Here is a 23854-nt window from a genome sequence, read left to right on the forward strand (position 1 = left end):
CCTGGCTGGTTAAATGGTCCACTCCATAATATATTACACATTGAGTCATGTCACATGTCCATGCACAAACTCATTGTCAAGACAGTTGCGCCCATGATTGAGTCTTGGAGCATTATATCTGTAGCAAGATTTACACTGAGTGTACAAAACATTAAAACAACTCTTTTCATGACAAACTGGCCAGGTGAAAGCTATGATCCCTTATTGATGTCACTTGTTAAATCCACTTCAATCAGTGTAGATGAAGGGGAGGTCACCGGTTAAATAATTATTTTTAAGCCTTGAGACATGGATTGTGTATGTGTGCAATTCAGAGCGTGAATGGGCAAGACAAACGTTTTAAGTGCCTTTTAACGGTGTATGGTAGGAGGTGCCAGGTGCACCGGTTTGTATCAAGAACTGCAACGCTGCTGTGTTTTTCACACACAACAGTTTCCCGTGTATATTAAGAATGGTCCACCACCCAAAGGACATCCAGCCAACTTGAACACAACTGTGGGAAACATTGGAGTCAACATGGGCCAGCATCCCTGTGGAAGGCTTTCGACACCTTGTAGAGTCCATCCCCCGACTAATTTAGGCTGTTCTGAGGGCAATGTTTTGTACACTCAGTGTATAGTATCTGCATGTCTTCTATTTCCCCCCAGATTGTTTTATTTTATTTTTGCAATAATTATCATATGCTGTTCATTGTTGTTTTCTATTTTTGTCTGACCTTTTTATGTGGGCATGTTTGCCATCCACAAATCACCTTATGAATAGCTACGCCTTAACATTCAAATGACACTAAGTGGTGTTGCGCTCTGTCATAACCTGGACATTTGTATTATTTCAAGCTGAAATAAAAGACAATCTGAAGAAGAGGAATGTTCTGGATTTGAGTATCGTAAGAGAACCATTTGTTTACTGCAATTGGGTAGAATTTTTTTGAGCTCAATGTTTGTTGCGGGGATTATGCATACCGGTATTCCTTTAATATTTGTTTTCTTATGGCAGTCATATCTTTAATACAGCCCAAAGGTCCTTCTTTGTTGAACAGTCTTTAATTTCCTTGTTAGCTATACTTAACCAAACTCTATCGATCTACAGTATCTATATCTCTATGAGAATGCAGCCTTTCCATTCAAACTTCTACTGCTATATGCCCACAAGCCTACCTCAACATGCAAGACTGAGAACACACTTCTCAAGATGTCACCAAAGCAGGAGTAAGGGACCATTGGAAAATACTACTAAGCTATGTTTTAGGGAATTCTCTCATAGCCCAATGTATGATTATGTGCGTATGTTCAGTGTCAGGAGAATTTTCCCAAATGGAACACGATAAATCCACTCTGTCAGATGTCAAAGGCTTCCCATGTCCTTCATCCAGCCAATACAGTGATTTTAACCAATTTAACTAGCAGATGTTATATGGTTGTGCAGCCTTAAAACTCATTCTATAAGACCAAGACACAAGTGGTTTCTGAGCAAAGGACAAAATGCATGTTTCATCATTTTTTGTGAGGTTTAGTAGGATAAGATTAACAAGAGTTAAGTATTTATTCAAATAGCTGCAGTTCATTCAAAGTATTTCCACCGCTATGTTGTGCTAATAGTTTTGCCTGGGATACAAATCCAGTCTCCTAAAGTTAATATAAATTAAGTCATTGAGAAAAAATAGAAAATGGTTATATATACAGTATATAGTGAAAAATACAGTTCTCATGTAATCAAACAAATATCTCATGGTTACAATAGAAAAATACACACATTGACCCAATAAATGGCTCCATCTACCAGCCGATAGAAATACTGACACAGAAGAATACTGTAAGGCATAACGTGGTTAATGGAAAGGACTTATTTTCACCATGTTAAATATAGGTTTTCTTGTAGGCTTCTGGTTTCTGGAGGAATAATCCATAGCCAGCAGCATTCTAAAGAAGCTGTTTTGCGTTTTCCCCACAAATTGTTAAGGTTATGATTGTCAGAGGGGAAGCGGATCCTAGATCTGTACCTAGATCAAGAGAAACTTCACCCTGGAGTGGTCTAGACATTGTTTGGCAGGGCCACTTTGACAGTCTTTATCTCTGAGATGTGGGAGGACTTCTGGATGATGCAGCTGGTGGTGGTAGTCCCTGTGGTGCCGCACTGCCCCTGGGCCAAGTTAGTCAGAGCCATGGCAGCGTGGATCTCTCTCCACTCTGCCTCCTCCCTCCTCTGGCCTCTCTCACTCTTCCCCTCACTGCGAACGACATAAAGGAGAGATTTTGAGCCTAGACCGTATCATTAATGTACACTCCCCAAGATGAAATCATCATTCACAACAGGGAGACTTCCTACTAACAGACAACAGCATGTATTAACAGAAATGCATCTGTCTAGACTGCCATTATTTGCTCACCCCAATGTGGGTGTGCCACAACGAAATGTTGCATTATTACATGTTTATGAATAATACTACATCTTTATGCTGGACTGTTAAGGGAATATAATAATAATAATAATAATAATAATATGTCTGCATTCTTATGCAGCTAGAACACTTATACTCGCTATAAAGAAAGGTACACAGTTTAGAAGGGCTCCATAAACGAACATACTCTTACCTGTCACATCTAGTTGATGCATAGTCCATCGTGTCTGAAAACATGGACAGAAAACCCCCAGAATTACATTTATTGTACAGGAAAGGCCAAAAAAGGATCAAGTATGCAGTTTTCTGGAACCTATACTTCGCATACATTTATATATGTGTGAGTGTTTGTTGGCATTGTGTTTTCTATTCAGGTTGTTCCGTTTCTGTGTGCGTTACAGTATTTGCATATGTGTTCTCTCGGTGCGTGTGCATGTGTGTGTGTGTGCATGCACATGTGCACTTTAACTGCGCCAGAGGGCCTTAACTCACTGAAGTACTCCAGTCTGGCTGCTCCTAAGCACTCCGGCCAAAACAAATGCAATTATGTTTCTCCTGTGCCTTTTGAGATGGAAAAATACGATATCTGTGCAGTGTCATGAACAGGTCTCCAGAGCTCGTTTGCGTCCATAAAGTTATTTCACTGTTTTTCAATCCACCATCTGCCCTCGCCCTTTATGTTTGGACTGAGAACTGCAGATCATCATACATCATAGAAATGTGCATGGGAGTATTGTGTGAATGAGCGACATGTACTGTAATACTCCCTCTATGGCTCTTTAGTGGCAGTGTCTCACCTTTTGGGTGTCTTTGGTTCTGCTAAACTGATCGAATCACCATATTCATTGATGGCCATCTTCCGTTGTATTCTTTGGATCTTAAGTGCTTTTTGAACAGTGTTGTTGCCAGGTTGAAACTTTTTATGGAAAATGTATGCTCAAATGTTGGTTTATCAATCTACAAAATACACTTTGTGTACAGTTTGGGTGTTATCATAATTTATTATGTTTTAGTTTATAAATTAGTAAGAAATAGTGTGTTGATTTGCATGTTTGCAGACATGTTTTTCATGTGTACACAGCAGTAGGGCTATCTGTTTTGTTGCGTCAAGTCAGACGGGTCAAAATATATTTCTCTTCAGGGAGCTATAAGCAGGAAAATTAGAGGCCAATTGCGAGCATACAAAATGCCGCTTTCAATATTCGCTGCCTGAAACATCTCAGACTCCGATTTCTATAACAAGGCCCAGGCCAAGAGCAACTATAGGCAGACAATAAATCATTTGGCGCCTCTCACATGTTGCTACTGAATGTCTCTACTCTTTTTTTGTTGGTTCTGACATTTATGTTTTAAAAAGGAAAATAGTACTTTTCTGGAAAACTATCACTAAATCAAAATGTACATGTAAATCATTATGGGGAAATTGGACTGTGCTGTGTTTGTCTTGTGTCATTTATGTTTTACAAGAATTCTCCATTCGTTTTACTGAAATAGTGTTTTGTGCAAGACCTGTAAAATCATGTTAGCGTCTATCAGACCAATTCTGACCTGGGACATCGACTACAACAAATATTAAATTCCTTGGCTTACTCTGAAAATAGCATTTCCATTCTGATCATAGAAGTCCTCCTAAGTCATGAACTCATAAAGGAGTGTTGCTCAACCCTGGACTTCAAGGGGATGCAGTGGCGGATAGTTTTCACTTGCCCTCAAAAGTTAGTCAAAGCTTGATTGGCACTTCAGATAGACAAATCAGATATAAAAATCTAAATCAGTTGCTAATTGAGAGACAGATTGAAACCAAGCTACCAATAATTATAACTGTTCATCTAGAGCAGGGCTGCCCAACCCTCTTACTGGAGATCTACTGTCCTGTGGGTTTTCAGTCCAACCCTAATTTAACACACCTGATTCTACTTATTAGCTGCTCAACAAGACCTTAACTAGCTGAATCAGATACGCTAAATTAGTGTTGGACTGAAAACCTAAAGGACAGTAGATCTCCAGGAAGAGGGTTGGGCAGCCCTGCTCTAGGGTATCAGAAAACGAGGAACTTCTGTCTCAGCATGAATGTTTTAATTTTGCAACAAACTAGGTGAAAAAAGTGTGCAGTGTCTAGATCGGCTTTCCTCACTCCATATAAGAAATGAATGCAGTAAGATTTATTAGTCTCTAGCTCATTGAAGGGAAATCCTGGACTTGATGGGAAGGCCACTTGTTATAGTTTAACAGCATATTTCAACGTCAAATTCAAACTTCAAATGAAGACTTTCACTTGGCAGGCAGATTTAGTGTTTGATGACCTGTCGTTATATTGGACATCCAAGAAACAACACTAATTAGCATGTCCCAGATAGGCGTAGTGACTCTTTTACCCTTCCCTAGTGCAGTGTAAAAAAGTGTTAACGTTCTGAGTTCTTTTGAGGCTGCATCAAGGTTCAGCACTGCTCTTTTTGCTGTGTGCCTGTATGGAAATCTGAAATATTTCTTGATATCTGACTGTAATGTTCTGTTCTACCAATGTTCTGTTGGTAGCTTACCCTAAAACTAGGCTAATGAGGTAAGAAATTAATGTGATATATACTGTCGTGTTTATGAACCAATTTGAGAAACTATACTTGCAACTTTGAGTGTGGATATAGTTGTTTGAACTTCCAGAAGCAGGTCTGTGGGGCTTTAGTAACAGGGTCAAAGCAAAAATCCACATTGAAATGCCATTTGTACCAGAAACTTTGGCAAAGATCCTCATGTCTCACCTTGGGAACAATAAAATCTCAGACATTCTGTAATTGACCCTGAGACCTGACATTTTCCACCATGGCAAGGAAACAACGCACTCTAGAATATGATCATGGAAATCATAGGACCAATGAAGTAGTCTACTACTTTGGCTAAACAAGATCAAGGATTTTTTAAGCAAGGGATTTAGATGTCAGCACAAGTTTCTATTAGCTGTTGCTTTGGCTCCAGGACCTTTCTGGAGTTTAGAGTTGTCAACCTGATTTAGGGCAGTGCTCGTAACTTCAGGTCCTGAAGTGCATCCAAGTGTCAAACATGTCTCTCTCTAACCTATTTGTGTCCTGTTAAAGCTTTCAACATTGACAGATAAGACCAACTGAATGAAAATAAGTTCTGCAAACCTAAAGCGGCAAATCTTAAAACTGCAATATAACTTTTTGGGCGACCCGACCAAATCCACATAGAAATGTGAGTTATATATCTGTCATTCTCATTGCAAGCAAGTCTATGAAGCGGTAGATCTGTTCTATGTGTGCTATTTCTATGCTTTTTGTTTCTCAAAATCATTTTCACTTGGTTAATAATACAAATCGGAATTAAAATGATAAAAATGAAGTTAAAATGCCACCAATGCGAGAGCACCGGCCTCTGCTATAGACATTGATTATTGATTCACCGTGAACCATTGGCAGCTAAAGAAATGAGAGACAGCCTAGGCCAATGTAGCAGTAGGCCTGTAACTTCTATTGTCAACTTAGTAAAAATGCATAAACCTGACAAATAAAAAAACGTAAAATATCCTGATGAAAATGCAGGTTATTTTATCTCACTATACTCTGCCTGTCTGTCTCCATTTCTATCTGTCTTACTGGGTCCGGCCCAATGACTGTATATGAAGGTCCAGCCCTAAGCTTGCTAACTTGCAACAGTATATCAGCTAGCCTATTCCGGGCCCTCCGAGTTTCCGCACCAGTGAGCTCCGGACAGACACAGCTGTTTTTGCGCAAAGGGAAATGTGTTCAGGTAGGCTAAATGACTGAGAAGCTCAGCTTATTAGTGGTGGTGAGTTAAGACAATCAGAAATCAGACATCCAGTTAGCCTATGCGTGCTCATGCGCTCCATCAACATTAAGAGGACAGAAAAAAACAGGCACGTGCTCATTGCTCACATTTAGCGCCCCCCCCCCCCCCCCCCCTCCCCCCCAAAAATGAAAACATTTACAAAACTCGTAAATGATGGTAAGAAATATAAACCAAAACTTGCTTCTCACAAGTGTAGCAGGTTGTGATGTTTCCACTCCAACTTCACAGTAAATGACTGTAGGCCTAATTCATCCATGCATTAACAGAAATTAATGTAACCAAATGACAGGGATTAACGGTAAATTTACTACTGGTGACGTGTAATGGGGAGTTGATACAAACAAGCAAAGGGTAAACAATTAACACAATAAAACAATAATGTGCAAGTATTGGCGAGAGATGCATCAGCACATTCAGGAGAATTGAGCGCATTCTGGAGAGAGACAAGCCAATATATTTGCCACACCCCCCCTCCTCTTCTTCTTGTCTCAACATTTCAAATTATACTGAAGACACATTATCTTCACATATTTTACATGCATTGCTTTTCATTGAAAGCGGCGTCTCAATAATCAGGCCTATTAACACTCGCGCTGCCCAAATTGTGGGCTTCCCAACTAGGCATAGGCCTACACGCTTGTGGTTTGAAACAATACAGCTTTAAATAAGCTAATGATCCTTTTTGGCTAAGTCATGCTCTCTGGTGAAGTATTTGGAATGATTTTATTTCTGTATACAGGAGACAGGAGTAATTATATAATTTTGGCAAATGTATTTCCATTTACTTTAGAATGCAGTGATACTGTTACCGAATCTTGTCCCATGCTTAGGCGACTGATCACAGCACCCTCCTACGCAAAACATCTTCCCGCGGCTGTCTCCGCCCCATGGCAAAATTGGTAGAATTGCATGAAATTTGTTATAAAATTGCACAATCTTCTCTCCGCCCCATAGCAAAATGTGTAGAATTGCAGCAAACTTGCTATAAAACAGCAACATTTTCTCTAAACCCCATGGCAAAATGTGTAGAATTGCACGAAATTAACTCTAAAACTCTAAAAATTAACTCCATCCCTGGTTTAGACGGTACAATGATTCTCTACACAATGACTGCTTGTGTTGTCACGTAAACTGAAATTAGGAAAACGATTCAAATTTTTTATCAACCAGGAAATGGCAGAGCAATCTCTACATATTCTACCGTTAACCCTTGAAGTAAGCTAGTTGGTTAGCATTATGCCAAGCCAGTGAGCCAGTCATTGTAAAGCTACAGTACGTTAGCTAGTATGTCTGCATATGACATCTCTTATGTCCTGCGTATGGCAGTGTTCTGTAGACTTTGGTCAGAGTTTCAAGTAAAGTGTCACCAAAGAATAAGGAATCTCTTACCCATATGGTAGAGCGAGTTTGTCTCTGCCTCAGAGGAAGAGGGCGAGACGAGGTCGTCGTCACACTCGTTGGAGCTGAACGACCCTGAGTGGTTCCTCAGGTGGGACTTTGTGATGTCATCAGGGGTCGCCATCACGTGTCGTAGGGTGTCGTTAAGGTACCGGTTCAGCAAACTGCTCTTGTACTTGGGGGGTGGAGAGACGTAGTCGTCACTGAAGGCAGGATCAGTCCTGTTCTCCTGTTTGATGACACTCTTAAGGGAGGGCCTGGAGAGCTCTGATTGGCTAGCTGGGGTTTGTAAGGGACACTCGTCATCTGCAAAAAAGTAAAAAATAAAAACATAATGTTGGTCCCTCGTCAACTGCCACTGGTCTCCAAAAGAGGCTGAATATCTCACACATTCATTTGAAAGTTTTAACTACAGTGTTAAAAGGTTAGCAACTCTATTAGTCAAAAAATTACACAGAGAGTTGATTTTGAATAACATAAATTCACACCCTACAGTGTTATTGTAGTGTGATTTTTTTGTGAATGGCCGGTGTTCATTTTCAACTTTTTACAGAGTTACAGAAATGTCAAAAGTGTAACATTAACTATGTGTGGGACACTATAAACAGTTGGTGGGTGTTAAAATGAACACTTAGAGTTGATTTTAAACTTGCGGTGTTGCTATGTGTAATGCATATTTGTTGAGATTACATCCCCAGCTATAACCCTGCTTAGCATACGTACCGCCAGTCCCTCTTACCCTCAGAGTTGGTGTCTTCACTGCTTACACTCAGTCTCTCAGCGTTGCCCTGGATGTATTTGTTGTAGAGTTTGATCCGTAGAGCCCAACTCAGGTCTGGCTGCCTCACTGTGTTCTTCAGCCTCCGCCGGGCATTGGCAAACCAGTTTGAGACCTGCAACATAAGCATCAAGAAAATAAAAAAGGAACATTCATTTTATGTATTTCAGAACTTCAACTTGTCAGAAAAAAATAAAATCTGCCTGGCTTCTGCTTTTACTTCTATGGTAGTATCCATATGACCCAACCCATACCTTGCTTTGAGGGGTGTGTGGTTTGCCTCAGCTCACCTGTACTAAAGTCATGCGGGACCCCAGGGCGAGCAGGACCTTCTCTGTCTTGGTGGGGTAGGGGTTGTCCTTGTGTTTGTACAGCCACTGCTTAAGCGGCCTCGCCATGTCCTGAAGCACCTGGCGCTTGTGGCAAACTTTGACCCCGCCCAGACAAGACCTGTGTGTGAGGTGATATATGATATGGCATATTTCCTATTTTGTTGCCTTACTTACCACTTTGAAGATGCAAAATATTTTTTCTTGTGAAATAAACAAGAAATAAGACAAAAAAAAACTGAAATCTTGAGCGTGCATAACTATTCACCCCCCCAAAGTCAATACTTTGTAGAGCCACCTTTTGCAGCAATTACAGCTGCAAGTCCCTTGGGGTATGTCTCTATAAGCTTGGCACATCTAGCCACTGGGATTTCTGCCCATTCTTCAAGGCAAAACTGCTCCAGCTCCTTCAAGTTGGATGGGTTCCGCTGGTGTACAGCAATCTTTAAGTCATACCACAGATTCTCAATTGGATTGAGGTCTGGGCTTTGACTAGGCCATTCCAAGACATTTAAATGTTTCCCCTTAAACCACTAGAGTGTTGCTTTAGCAGTACGCTTAGGGTCATTGTCCTGCTGGAAGGTGAACCTCCGTCCGAGTATCAAATCTCTGGAAGACTGAAACAGGTTTCCCTCATGAATTTCCCTTTATTTAGCGCCATCCATCATTCCTTCAATTCTGACCAGTTTCCCAGTCCCTGCCGATGAAAAACATCCCTACAGCATGATGCTGCCACCACCATGCTTCACTATGGGCATGGTGTTCTCGGGGTGATGAGAGGTGTTGGGTTTGCGCCAGACATAGCGTTTTCCTTGATGGCCAAAAAGCTCAATTCTAGTCTCATCTGACCAGAGTACCTTCTTCCATATGTTTGGGGAGTCTCCCACATGCCTTTTGGCAAACACCAAATGTGTTTGCTTATTTTTTTCTTTTCTTTTTTCTTAAATGGTTTTTTTCTGGCCACTCTTCCGTAAAGCCCAGCTCTGTAGAGTGTACGGCTTAAAGTGGTCCTATGGACAGATACTCCAATTTCTGCTGTGGAGCTTTGCAGCTCCTTCAGGGTTATCTTTGGTCTCTTTGTTGCCTCTCTGATTAATGCCCCCCTTGCCTGGTCCGTGTGTTTTGGTGGGCGGCCCTCTCTTGGCAGGTTTGTTGTGGTGCCATATTCTTTCCATTTTTTTTATAATGGATTTAATGGTGCTCCGTTGGAAGTTTCAGATATTGTTTTATGACCCAACCCTGATCTGTACTTCTCCACAACTTTGTCCCTGATCTGTTTGGAGAGCTCCTTGGTCTTCATGGTGCCGCTTGCTTGGTGGTGCCCCTTGCTTAGTGGTGTTGCAGATTATGGGGTAATTGGTTGCACCAGATCTTATTTAGCGGCTTCATAGCAAAGGGGGTGAATAAATATGCACAGACCACTTTTCCGTTATTTATTTTGTATAATTTTTTGAAACAAGTTATTTTTTCCATTTCACTTCACCAATTTGGACTATTTTGTGTATGTCCATTACATGAAATCCAAATAAAAATCAATTTAAATTACAGGTTGTAATGGAACAAAATAGGAAAAACGCCAAGGGGGATGAATACTTTTGCAAGGCACTGTAACTATGCTGGAAGAGGATTTGTTATCATTTCATAGTTTATTACAATGATAGGGTTGGTATACCTGATAGTTCAGGAACGGACTAGGACCAAAAATCAGCCCGAGCATTTTTTGTCTTTTCCCACTAGCACTAACTTTGCTGATAACGTCTTTGAAGATACATTTCCGACTGTGAAATGTGGTTGTCTCTTAGCTATCTTAAGATGAATGCACTAACTGTAAGTCGCTCTGGATAAAACCGTCTGCTAAATGACTAAAATGTAAAGTTATTTTTGGTGTCAATCCGTAGGTGCCACTGTTGGGCTGTGTAAGCAACCTAAAGTTTGTTCTCAGTGATGGGGATGTATGGATCAGGTTCCTTAAATATGCAGATATAACCTGGTTCTCCCAATTAATTCGAACATGCTTTCTGATCATGATCTTATCTGTCATCAAGTAATGTCTATCTTACACAACACTTACAATTGATGTTCCATATGACAAATTTTTTTGCAGCATTACAGACAATGTTCAATATATTTAATAAAATATAGTGTTTTATGTGTGAATAAAAAAATAAAAAAAATGCAAATATGGGGCTGCGCTGAAGATATTTAAGCTGTGTGTAAAAATACATCTGATCAATTACCACGTTTCCATCCTCAGTTTTTATGAGAGTAAAGTCATACCGTATAAAAACCATCATATCGAAGTAAACTTGGAGTCACTCGATGATATGCTGTGTGTTCCACTACGACTCGGTTAACCGTGCAGTTTATTAGGCTACAGATTAAATAAGTTATGAGGAACTTCACAGAGTGTTGGAGCTTGATGCTCCTTTCCAATAAATATTGAGGGTCTTCTTCTGCTGACATGATGATCGATGCTTGACAAATACAAATATTCTCTCTCTTATCCATATTAATCTCATCAGTATCTGTATCTGCGAGCTGTTGGCTAGAGTCTTGGCCTTTTGTTATTTCTCTCAACAGTTTTTGTGACAAACTATCATTCAATTTGAAAATGCGTGGGAAATACGTTGAACATTCAATTTTTATTCGGTACATGAAACGTAAGCGAAAAAGTACATTTTGTGTTCACTACGTCATCACACATTGAGTTTAGTGGAAACACACCACTGGTGGGAAAATGTGCATAATTGAATGGAAAGCTAGCTACAGGTTTTTTTTTCTTTTGCCCTTAGTAAGTTGTACTGTATATGACAAAAAAAAAGAAAATGTGCTCACCCATACCTCCTATGTTTAACAACAGGGTTGTCTTCTATTGCCTCTTGGCATGGTTGTAAGTCTGTATGCTGTCTATCTGTTACCAGACAGTCCACAACGTCTCTCTCCCCCTCACTCCTGCGCTCCTCCAAAAGCTTGTGTTGATTTGACCTCTTCACAACAATGTTGTTCATTTTTTGATTGCGCATTTTATCCATACAACATCAGGCGCAACTGCAGAAGTTCAAATCCGAAGAGATGTTGTAGCTTTCCATCCTCACTGTGACATATACAAGCAGAGAAGTAACCCAGAGGTCTCGGTGCGCTCAGGACTTAAGCCATCGGTCCAAAAGACAGCTCATCTGGAGGAGTCCCTTGGAACCAGACCTTTACAAACCAGACACTGATGCCAGTCTTGCCTTTACCAATGAGAGAGTGTTGTCTGGGGAGTTCAAGTAACCTGCTCTCCTGCGTCTAACTGGCTGGCTATGGCTCTTTCAGCATCCAATTACAAGTCAAGAGATCTCTCTGCTCGGTGGAGGTAGCTGTTCACTGTATGTCGTACCAAGACTTGGGATGAATACCATGCGACAAGAACGCCAATAGATGAACTAACGTGTATGGATTGTGACGGGGATCAGCACATTTTGGGCACTTTACTGAGCTTTGTTGAAGTTTGTAAGCGTTAAGAATGTAGGCTATCCGATATCCCAATGTCCTGATGTCTTAAGTCATCTGACACATGCACCCAATATTTACTTCTTAAGGATCATGAAACCTTGTGGTTTCCTCAACTGCCATGTCTGCAGATAATATATGTGTTACAAAAGGATTCTGGAAATGTATAGGTGTAACGACACGGTTTCTAATGTCCACTGAAACCCCTCAGCTGTGTTTTGAATTAGCTCTGTTACTGTAATAATACCAGCATTACTACACAGGTGTAAGAGGAACATAATGTAGTGTTACCAGACATTTGAAAAATAGATATACTTTACTTTACAACATCGGCAATCCTCCACCCCAAGCAACTGTGTGTGTGCATTAGTGCGAGCGAGTGAGTGAGATAGAGAAGAGTGAGTGTAAATATAGTAGTGAGCACACTTATGTGTTAAAAAAACAAAAATGAAGCAGCACTATAATTGATAGTCAGCTGTGCAGTGATGAAAACTCGCTCTAAGAGAGGCATCTGACTGTTCATAAGTTACTTTATGACAACCTTCAGGCTCTGTGCCCAGCACGATGTTGGACACTTCACTTTTACAGTAATCCCTCAAATGGAAAAGGAGTCAAATAAAGGCCTCCAAATACTCCCAACACAAGCAGAAAATGGGTTTTTCTCAATCTCAAATCTGTATTGCAGACAGTGCATACCTTCCACTGCAGTTTGACACTATAATATAGTTTTATACCCTATTGAACACCAGATGACCAAAACACGACAAGATCCCTGTCTCTATACTAGGCTACTTGTCACACACACTTGGAATGATACGGCAGCTTGTACCAAAATACAGGTACACTTCCCATGACACTCAACCACACACATCATTCAGCAACAACAGGGGAGGTTCGGGTTAAACGTCTCCAAGCTGAAAAACACATGCAGCATCTACCATCAGGTACCATACATTTCACACATGCATTCCTTAGCGGTAGTCCGAGAATATTACATGGCACCACAGCTCATAAAGTCCTGTCCCTCAGTGATACATTAGACTGCTCTTTCTTCATTCAGTAGCTTGAAGATCTGTAGAATAAACACATTGGGAATTGACTTTGTCTCGTTTAGGTAGCTTGGAGCTGTTATGTTCCACAATAAAACGGAGCAGGTTGGTTTCCTTCCTTTTTTAAACTGTCTGTCTGCTTTGAGAACATTAAGGACCCAGCCTGCTCAGACACGGTTTCATTATTGTGTCAACAAGGGTCAGAGTCAGTTCCATTTCAACTTGTTCCAATTCTGAAAATGAAACTAAATGTAACATGTCCAATTGCCCTCTATTCTTAGTTAGGATCCTCAAATAGGCATGACATCGTATACTTTTAGCTTGTGAAATATTGCACGTTTACAAAATAGGAATCGATCATATCACTGTGTATATTTAACTGTACTGAAATCGATGGTTCTAATGACCAGTCCACTTTATAAGGCATTATAAAGGATTATACACGCTTATAACAAGTTATAAAGCATTATACCTGGATGCTTTAAGTAAAGTATTGCCCTGGACATTCCTTCGTTCTCTGAAATGGATCATAGGTGAACGGCGAGCCACTGTAAACAAAGAATAGAAGGATTTTCATTGGATCGTTACACTCTTTTTAATAGGATCGTTATGATGTCAGAGGGTGCCTGTGGATGCTCAGTGCGGTTATAAAATTATATTTTCACGCTCAGATGGATCCATGGCTAGTGTCTAGCAGCAAGGCTGCCACGGACAGTGTCCAAAAGTCTGGTATTGGACGGTTGGCAAGATTATGAACCGTATACCACTATTTCATCATCAAATCATTTAGCCGTTGAAAACATCCAACAGTAAGCCTGTAACAACTTGAGGAGATACATTTTTGAAATGATCTTTAACTTAGCAATATTTGTATTAAATCAATCTCTAGTTCAGGCTAACACATCATTTCCCTTGTAAGAGTTGCCATGTTTCCTCCCTAAAGCTACAGGATTGATTTGACCTCGGAATAAAGTATTCTCTTCCTCTCGTAACTTCCCTCTCTCTTTAAAGATACTACTCCAAAGTTTCCACTGTGTGGAAAGGACAACTCATTCTTTCTTAATATTTTTATTTCAATGCTTCTGGATGATTCAGCCATATTTTCATCAAACAATCAACAATCTTATACAATTACTAAATTCCTAACTCCTAAGTGAACATGACCAATTATAGTAAGGTCAGTGATTTGGTCATCTCAGTCTAATTCCACTCGTTGAGCCTCCACATCTAATAAAAGAAAAGAAAATACAGTATGGCTTTTTATGTTCCTAGTAACTCTTAGGCGGCTCGAGAGCCTAAATCCCCGGGAAACACATAACTGCCTTCACATCACGGCGGTTTCCTCTTGAAGACATGATGGACACATTTACATTCTTTCACACCCAATTGACAGCATGATCCAAAAGAGGAAGGAAATTCCCCTGTACTCACAGGAATGCAACCATTAAATGGAATTGCTGAAAGATTTACTGGCTGTGTTGTGTGCTGTATGTCATTCTCATTAGCCGTGAAGTCTGTAATTGTTGAATGGGAATGTTTGTCAATGATGTGTCACTAATGACAATTTTCTGACGTTGTCTGTAATCATGAACTCTTGCCAAGTGCACACTTTGCAACTTTGAAATCATACACTTGCTTATTAACTTCACACATGAATAGAAACAAATTCTAATTACAGTTATCTTGCAACGTAATCCTTTCATATTCAACCACTCCTCCCACGTCTGTACAATTCAATTGCTATTACACCATTTCAGCAACAAAAGCAATGAATCTGCTTCATCTTGTCCATGTTCCCTTGTTAACCTTTCCCTGTCAAAATGTCTTCAATTCATTTAGTTTCACCTACACCTTTTTTTCATATATTTTGTTAAGTGTTGACTATGCTTGTGTGTACTGTTTCCCTGTTCTACATGCCGCATGCTGTTAGTGTTGGTGAGTGTCTGGGCCGGGTAATATTTGCTCTGGGATACATTACAGTTAATTGAGGTAGTGCAGCTGTCAAAGTAATTACATGCTCGTGTTTGTAACTTGGCAGGGAGAAGGTCTGTGTGGCCACAAGCTTTTGGAGGTTTTTTTATGTTTCGACCCTAATTGCCAACGTAGAAATGCCAACTCGAAGAAAAGAAAAGCTGGCACATAGGCGGCAGGGACTGATAACACTTTTTTGGCCATGTAAGTACTATGATCAGACAGGAGGCGTAGGGATTTGGATTCCTATAGTTCTTTAAGAGCCGTGCTCTGTGACTAACTTGAAGTTGGGACTAGTTCTTTCTCATGAAGGCTGTCTAGATTCTGTCTACATATTACACATGTAAATAACGATGATAGTATTTTACATTTAGCCAAATCTGAGTTTGTACATTATTTTCTCTGCCTTGAGTGCTTCCCCATACACTTCTGTATTCCTTTCAGGGGTGTGACCATGTTCCATGACATTTCCTCTGTTTTGGCCAAATAGTATTTTTCCAGTTTAAAATGGGCAATCTGGGATTCAAACAACAACAAAGTGGTCACCCCACAGGTGAGGGATGGTGCTGGAGAAATGTAACCACCCTCAATGTTGACTGAAAACCAGTGGCCGGTGGCATCTTAATTGGGGAGGACCGGCTCATAGTAATGGCTGGAACGGAATTAATGGAATGGTATCGAACACATCAAACACATGGTTTCCATGTATTTGATACCATTCCAGTAATTCCATTACAGCCATTATTAGGAGCCATCCTCCCCTCAGCAGCCTCCTGTGAGTGTGAATGAGGCATGTTTGACCAGGCTCTTAAAGTGTGTTCAGCACAAGCTCTCTGTGTTCAGTTCGGTGTGACTGGTCCACTCCACAGGAATCCACTGAGGCTCCTCCGTCTCAAGCTTTTCCAGCTCCGCCCTCAGTTTGTTGAATGCCATGGCGAAATCGCCGTTGACGATGACCATCTCAAACAGGTGGCCGTACTGGCGATCCATGGCTTCTGCTGAGCTAATCATATCTTCAAAGTCCTCTTCCTGTGAGAAACAGAAAGTACATGTGTGAATTCTGAATTCATAAATTCTACAGCTGAATTCTCACCTGTAGGCCAATTGTAGGTCATGCTTTGGAAGGATGGTAGTATGGGTCTTTCCATCCAAAAACATGAGTTTTATCACTCACTGTCAGGTGATCCTGCCTTTAGCTGCAAAGGGGTTTATGTGAAATAAACCCTGCACTGTTGAAACATCACATCAATAAACACCAGCATAAGGCAGGGATGGGCAACTTTGATGAGGGTGGGGGCCACAAAAAAAAAACGAAACTCATCATGAGGGGCCGCAGTGGCTCGTGGGTCTGTGTACCCACATTTCCTGCAATTCTACACATTTTGCCATGGGGCGGAGAGAAGATTTTGCAATTTTATAACTAATTTCATGCAATTCTACTCATTTTGCCATGGGGCAGAGAGAAAAATGAGCTATCTTACAGTTAATTTCCTGCAATTCAACACATTTTGGCATAGGGTGGAGGCAAATGTTTTTAATATGATAACTTATTTACATTTACATTTACATCATTTAGCAGACGCTCTTATCCAGAGCGACTTACAACTTATTAACTTATTTAACTTATGATCAAATGGGAAAGTCGGTAATTCGACAATGCTTACTACAAGTTTAGATAGCTGGCAGCTAGACTAACTTACGAATCAAAATAAAATTAGCTGACATAGGATAATTGAGTGACTGCTGATGAACAACCAAATTTCGAAATGACACCTTGTAAGTTGTAAATTAATTAAATGTACGCAATGATTCTTCAAAAATATAACTTATTATTGCCTCATGAGCTTAGTTCAACTGTCATACCCCATCAGAACCCAAAATTAAAGCTTGTTTTACTAAATGTGAAAAAACACTAAATAGCCTCAAAAATGGTTTTCATCCATAGCTCTGTCTATGAATTTGAGAGTGGTTACATTACTCCAGCCCCATCCCTCATATCTTTACCGAAACAGGGGCGGGGAGATACTTTGTTTCAACTGCTGATTGACGCTTTAAGCATGGAGGCATATAATATGCTTAAATCGTGTTAGGCTCTGATGCCTGACATCGGACAACCTTAGACCACGGTCCAACCCAGATGTGTGACCCAATGTTTTCATAGAGGTGGCTGTGACCACAAACTGAATGAGAATACAGATGGGAGTTATGAGAGTGACCTGACAACATCCACCAAGGCCCTCTGCCCCACCCAGAGACACTCATATGCTGGCAAACAGATATGTTATTTTGGAACATACAGTGGGGTCCATAATTATTGGCATCCTTGATAAAGATGTGCAAAAAATACTGTATAAAATAATACAAATACTGAGCTATAATGTATGCTCCAAAAAATTCGGAAATTATATTATTTTATTGTAATACAATTGCTCAGAGAAAGAGATGTTGTTTAACAAGTAATGAAAAAATATATTTTTTAAGATAGCCGGTCAAAATTATTGGCACCCCTGTTTTCAGTACTCCAGCACCCTCCCCTTGCAAGGATAACAACACTGATAATTTTTCTAAAATGTTTTATGACATTGGGAGTCGTCTAAGACCATTCCTCCATACAGAATCATTCCAGATCCTTGACATCCTTCGTCTGCCTTTTTCAATTCAAACCACAGGTTTTTAATGGGGTTCAAGTCAGGAGACTGAGATGGCCAGTGCAAAATGTTGATTTTGTGGTCAATTAACCATTTCTTTGTGGATTTTGACGTGTCCTTGGGGTTATTTTCTTGCAGTCAAGTGTCAGCCTCCTGGCAGAGGCAACCAGGTTTTTGGCTAAAATGTCCTACAATATACAGTCTTTTTTGCTCATCTTTATCAAGGATTCCAATCATGGACCCCACTGTATATGCAGCCCACCCAGCAGCCATTTTATTTGTGACCTTTTGGCCACTGACTACTCTTATAAGTCAGAGGATCAGCCATGTGTAAACTGAGGTGTGTGTGACCTCACACCACCTCATGCTTCCATGTTACAAGACCTGGGACACAAACATGTTTGATTATGTGTGTGTGTGTCCGACAAGTGAGAACAGATGACTTTTTTCAGTGTTCCCCTCCACCTTAATGATGACATGTACGAAAGCTACATTGCAGCAAAAACATAAAGAACAGTTTCCATTCAAACATAGGTTAAAAAATATATATAATAATACTTACTTATTATGCATTTAAACAATTTGCGCACCATTTATGAATCATTGTAAATGTTAGTAAGCTAGTTATTCACATATGTATAAACAACTTTTAAATAATGTATTAACGATTCATCAGATTTATAAAGTATTTATAAACTATAAATAGCGCTCACTTTAGATCAGGGACTGCAAAAAAATTACTAATGATTAGGAAAATGGTTTATAAGGATCTATATTAAACACCTTATGAATGAGCTTAGGAATTATTAATAAATGTGTGAATAACTAGCTTTCAAAGAAAAGAGAATCCCTCACATTTACAAATGTAGGAGTACTGATTAAACTATTTATAAATGTCTTATAAATGGTTTGTTACTGAACGTTTTTATAAACTGTTACCAAAAACTGTTTCACCCAGCCTTGACATTACCGAAAATGTCTTTGTCAGTTTCGTCATATCTTGGGTGGAAATGAATTTAGCTTTCCTTCGGCTTAAACGTAGCTCCTGAATCGATGGTGGCTTCACAAAAACAACACACGGTTTGAACTCGGTTGTGTGCAAACGCTGTACAATCTGTGGTATTGAAAAGAGGGAAAGAGAGCCAAGCAGAAGGATAGAGAGAGAGACAAAGAGAGATTTGAATAAAATTATAGTTAAGAAGCACACAAATTAGGCCCCATGTCACCATTTTTATGAGGTGATCATTAGAAGATCAATACATCTAATCAATCAAATCATTGGCTCCTTGAATTGTAATTTACTGGTCTGGGATTGTGATTGGCCTGCTGGCCTGTCACTCACATGAGGCTGCACATCCAGTAGGCACACCTTGCCCTCCCCTATGACCTTGTGCACCGACTCCAGACTGGTCCCGTAGTAGTTCCCTCTGTGCTCCCCATACTCTAAAAACCTGAGACACAAAACCATACAGAAACACTATTTAAAATTGAGCCAATCAAATATCAACTTAATGGAATACTTTGATATATGCTAAACGGAGGAGACTTACATGGGGAATTGATCCAAAATGCTAATGTTGCTAATTGTTTGAAGTGGCTAGTTTGACAGAACCAAAGTGTGGATTGCAGTCATTCCTTGTCCATAGACAGCTTTCAAGATAAACAAAATATGTAAAATAGCTGAACTTTCCCTTGAACTATTGGAATTTTCCTTAATAACATGTCATTCCTGATTAAGAAAAAATCCAAAAGTTATCTCGTTCCCTGTCGCTTGCTATCAGTTTTGGTTGTAATGAACTATCAACCCTTATACTTGCCTGCTACAGTGGTAATTACATTGATGTCTTCGCACTAAAAGACACACAAAAGGAGGATGGGAAAACAGGAATCCATCCCAGGACATTACTGGAATGCCACATCTTACCTCCTTTCTTAATCTCCTGTCCTGGTTCAGCATTAGCGATAGTAAATGCCATGAAAACAATGGAATATCAGGCTCACTACTTCTCTCTGAGTAATGGCCTAAACTCGCCAAAGGCGAGAGTGCGAGGCATGTGTGTGATTTATTTTAGAATGCGGGTTGTCCCTCAATTAGAACGTGTCTCTATTTTTGCTTTTTATCGCTGGCGCTGTAGTCTCACAAAACAATACAAATGTTGTCATTATTCACTTTTGTTTTTGCTGATTTGAATTGAAAAAGGTAGCTAAGGGTTGAGGCTTTACCATACATGCTAAATTAGACCAATTCATCCACTTGAGGAAACACAACATTGCTATCAGCAAAGATGATTGGAGATATTGACTATCCTGCAGGCATACAGTCACTGCTCTGTCTGTCCCCTCCTTTCCACCCGCCTCGCTCTGCTTGCTCCGCCCGCCCGCTTCTTGTGAGTTTTTCGCTTAAGATATAGCATTTTGCAGAGCCCTGGCTGTTCCAAACATCTTGGAATGGTAGCGTTTCAGCTAATATCCCATGTTGCATATTAAATGGGAACCACCTGCTTGTTTTATTGTTCAATGACTAGATGCCTGAATGTGTCTTATCCAAGGCTCTTGTTAAATGGAATGCCAACAAAGGAAGTGCTCGTGTGGTAGCACTGCACTCAACATGCAAATATGCATTGTTGGTTAACACCTTACTCAAAAGGGTATAACTTACTAATAAAGTACTAATGTAGTAACAATAGATACTGCTAATGTCTTTAACCATATGATGATCACTGCCTATTGAACAGCATAATCAGTAAAGGTCTTTGGCTACTTTCTCTCCCATCAAGAAATACATACTTGTGGTTGACGATGTCCATTTCAAACGTCTGCCTTGAGACAAAGTGGTACTCTACCCCATCTTTCTCCTGCTTCCTCTTCTCTCTCGTGGTGTCTAAAAGGGAGAACGTTGTAAATTACATTGTGGGGTAATGTTGTGAAAAAAGCATCACTGTGGGGAAGAAATAGAGCTGAATTTAAAATACACTAATCACAGTTCTAGGATCAGCTCGCCATACCCCAATTCAAACCGTGACCATTAGGAGAGCAAAAACAACCCTGACCCTAGATCCTGGCCTTAGGAGCAGTATAGTGAAACATGGTTTAGGATCCAGAGTTTAAACATATCAAAAGGTCAATTCTGGGACCTAACGTGGTTTAATAAATGTCCGCGCCTGCAGTGGAAAGTGGCAGAGCTACAGTGGTGTTAGTCAGACCAGGAGACATCCCGAAAATCGGTATTTTCACTAAAACGTCTGTAGCGTCCGAACTGTTTGGGCTAAAAACTAATATGACCCTCTATGGGACTCTCATGAGACTCTCACGAACATGATGGTATTCTCTGTTTTGCTCTACGACCCCCACAAGCATGACGGGACTCGTCTGAAGTCGGTACGGCCGGTCTACCAACTTCTGTCTGTAGTGTCCGAAACGTTTGGGCTACACACTAACATGACCCCACCAGCAAAACGTGAGACTCTCACGAACACGTACATGTCGGCTGTTTTGCTCTAGGACGCCCACATGACTCACAAGACTCATCTGAAGGTAGCCTGGTACCAGTTTTAAAAATGAATGGAGGTACAGTATACAGTATATGGAAGTAGTTTAGTGCCAAAAAAAGGGGTTCAATATTATTATAATTTCTTGATCTTTCTTATATCGCTCAGATATACAGTAGGACAGACACTTCAAAACAAACTTCCTTTAGACTATCTGTTTTGCCATGTATGAATGCTATTCAATGTGTTTCTATGGGCTAAAAGCAGTAAGGCCAAGTTCAATGTTTAATTCAAAAATTACAAATAAATATTTCTGTATGCCTACAGAGGTCCTACAATTCTAAATGAAATAGCAAAATGATGCATGGTATGATAATCTTAAAACAATTCCATATGTTACCAAAAGGATGAGACTTTTAGGGGTTTTATCTCACGTGGAACAGTGACACCAAAGTGGTCAGGGTCCGAGAGCAGGAGTCTCCTCTTCAGCTTACTCAGTCCAACTCCATTGGGCCCTAAAGGGTTAACCACAACACATTATAGGTCAGCACCTCCATTGGGCCCTAAAGGGTTAACCACAACACATTATAGGTCAGCACCTCCATTGCGCCCTAAAGGGTTAACCACAACACATTATAGGTCAGCACCTCCATTGGGCCCTAAAGGGTTAACCACAACACATTATAGGCCAGCAACTTCATTGGGCCATAATAAAGTGTTAATTACCACAACACATTATAGGTCCATAATAAATTAGTTATATCAACAGCACTTTATAACAACAGTCAGCATATAGTGTACAAAAACACTCTCAAATCTCTACCTTTCATATTGTCAACCTGCACATTTACTCCATAATACCACCCTCTTAAATTACAAAGTGATCTTTATTCACATAAAAACATCAGAATGAACAATCCTCGAAATGAAATAAGGCCTTTATCCTAGTGATCCAGCTGTGTTTCCCATCATTGACAGGATTGCGTGTCTGTGTGTGTCTGCGTGTGTGTGCGTGCGTGTCTGTGTGTGTGTGTGTGTGTGTCTGCGTGTCTATGTGCGTGAAAGAGAGAGGTTGATGCTATTTTGATTATAGACTGTGGCTTTACTGCTCCAGAGACCTTGCTTCTCTATCCAGGTGGTTCAGTATCTGCTCCATCTGTCCACAGACGCTCTGGAAAAGCAATATCGCCCCATCTAGATGAACTGAGAGCCATCTGCGATTCCTTCAATGACTCCACACAATATCAATGTCATGGCACGTCTTCGGACAGGATTGCATACACGCACACGCAGCATCTGGGAACATCTTTAGGGATCCGGGTTGCGTTCTGGAACATTCAATAGAGTGCAACGTACTGAGCATTGCAGATAGAAATGCCATGAATTTACAGTCAGCTGCCATGGTTCCATACCTCTACATGTCGGAGAGGCATGACTGTTTTGTGTAACGCAGGGTTCTTCAATTCCGGTCATGGAGGGCCGAAACACCTCTGTTTTTCATCCTCTCCTTCTAATCAGGGGCTAATTCAGACCTGGGACACCAGGTGAGTGCAATTAACTACCAGGTAGAAATAAAAAACAGGTCCCTCCAGGACCGGAATTGAAGAACCCTGGTGTAACGTATTTCTGTCTGATCGTTCCACAACGCTGTGCCCTACTGAACATTGCAGATAGAAATGCCATGAATAAAGCTGTGTCACGATCGTTGAGAGACGGGTCAGACCAAGGTGCAGCGTGGTATGCGTACATGTTTATTAAGACAAATAAACACTTGACAAAATAACAAAACAACGAAACGTGACGCTCAAACAGTGGCTACACACAACAAGCCAAACACGAGTCAAGATCCCACAACAGGTAGGCAACCAGGCTACCTACGTATGAACCCCAATCAGAGACAACGAGCGACAGCTGCCTCTGATTGGGAATCACACCCGGCCAAACATAGAAATATCAAACTAGATCTACAACATAGAAATACAATAACATAGATCTCAACAGAAACTCACACCCTGACCCAACCAACAAGAGTTCTCTAGATCAGGGCGTGACAAGCTGCCATGTTTTTGCATGTTCACATCACAGGCCATAGACCGGTGCATCGTGGTTCAGCTTAATCGAATGCTGCCATTGACATTGGATGCTAGAAAGAGCGAGATTGAGAAAGAGAGTGTGTGTGTGTGTGTGTGTGTGTGTGTGTGTGTGTGTGTGTGTGTGTGTGTGTGTGTGTGTGTGTGTGTGTGTGTGCGCGTGTGCGCGTGCGTGTGCGTACGCGTCTGCGTGTGTGTATCTGCTCATAAATATCTAAATGAAACAGAAACGTCCACCTAATTATCAAACCTGATCCATCAATACACATTTGTCACTTGTGGAGGAGTGCCCAGGCAAGGTCTTCCCACTCATAAGAGATATATACATATATCTCCCTCCCCACTGATGACTTCTGGCAATGGTGGATGGAGTTGGTCCAACTCAATTACA

The 23854-nt window shown here is 40.6% G+C and overlaps 1 protein-coding gene and 1 pseudogene across 2 annotated transcripts in view; both read right to left on the reverse strand.

Moving 5' to 3' along the window:
- Positions 1 to 2031: 2031 nt before the first annotated feature.
- Positions 2032 to 10973, reverse strand: LOC311150524 (homeobox protein Mohawk-like; the record flags this gene model as incomplete). The annotated part of the gene is made up of 6 exons (XM_084188008.1): positions 2032 to 2227; positions 2592 to 2625; positions 7610 to 7924; positions 8358 to 8511; positions 8687 to 8846; positions 10963 to 10973. The coding sequence occupies 6 exons, from the start codon at positions 10971 to 10973 to the stop codon at positions 2032 to 2034; spliced, it is 870 nt and encodes a 289-aa protein (XP_084044134.1).
- Positions 10974 to 16056: 5083 nt separating this feature from the next.
- The window catches only part of LOC311150525 (MAGUK p55 subfamily member 7-like), a 35941-nt pseudogene continuing 28143 nt past the window's right edge, over positions 16057 to 23854 (reverse strand). Inside the window, exons 13-17 of the transcript in view lie at positions 21808 to 21888; positions 20673 to 20766; positions 19228 to 19336; positions 18856 to 18999; positions 16057 to 16266 (exon numbers count right to left, since the gene is read on the reverse strand). The product of the transcript in view is annotated as an MAGUK p55 subfamily member 7-like (transcript). The remainder of the gene's footprint in view (positions 16267 to 18855; positions 19000 to 19227; positions 19337 to 20672; positions 20767 to 21807; positions 21889 to 23854) is intronic.

This window comes from Coregonus lavaretus, assembly GCF_964263955.1.
Source record: "Coregonus lavaretus genome assembly, chromosome: 23".
Lineage (NCBI taxonomy): Eukaryota > Metazoa > Chordata > Actinopteri > Salmoniformes > Salmonidae > Coregonus > Coregonus lavaretus.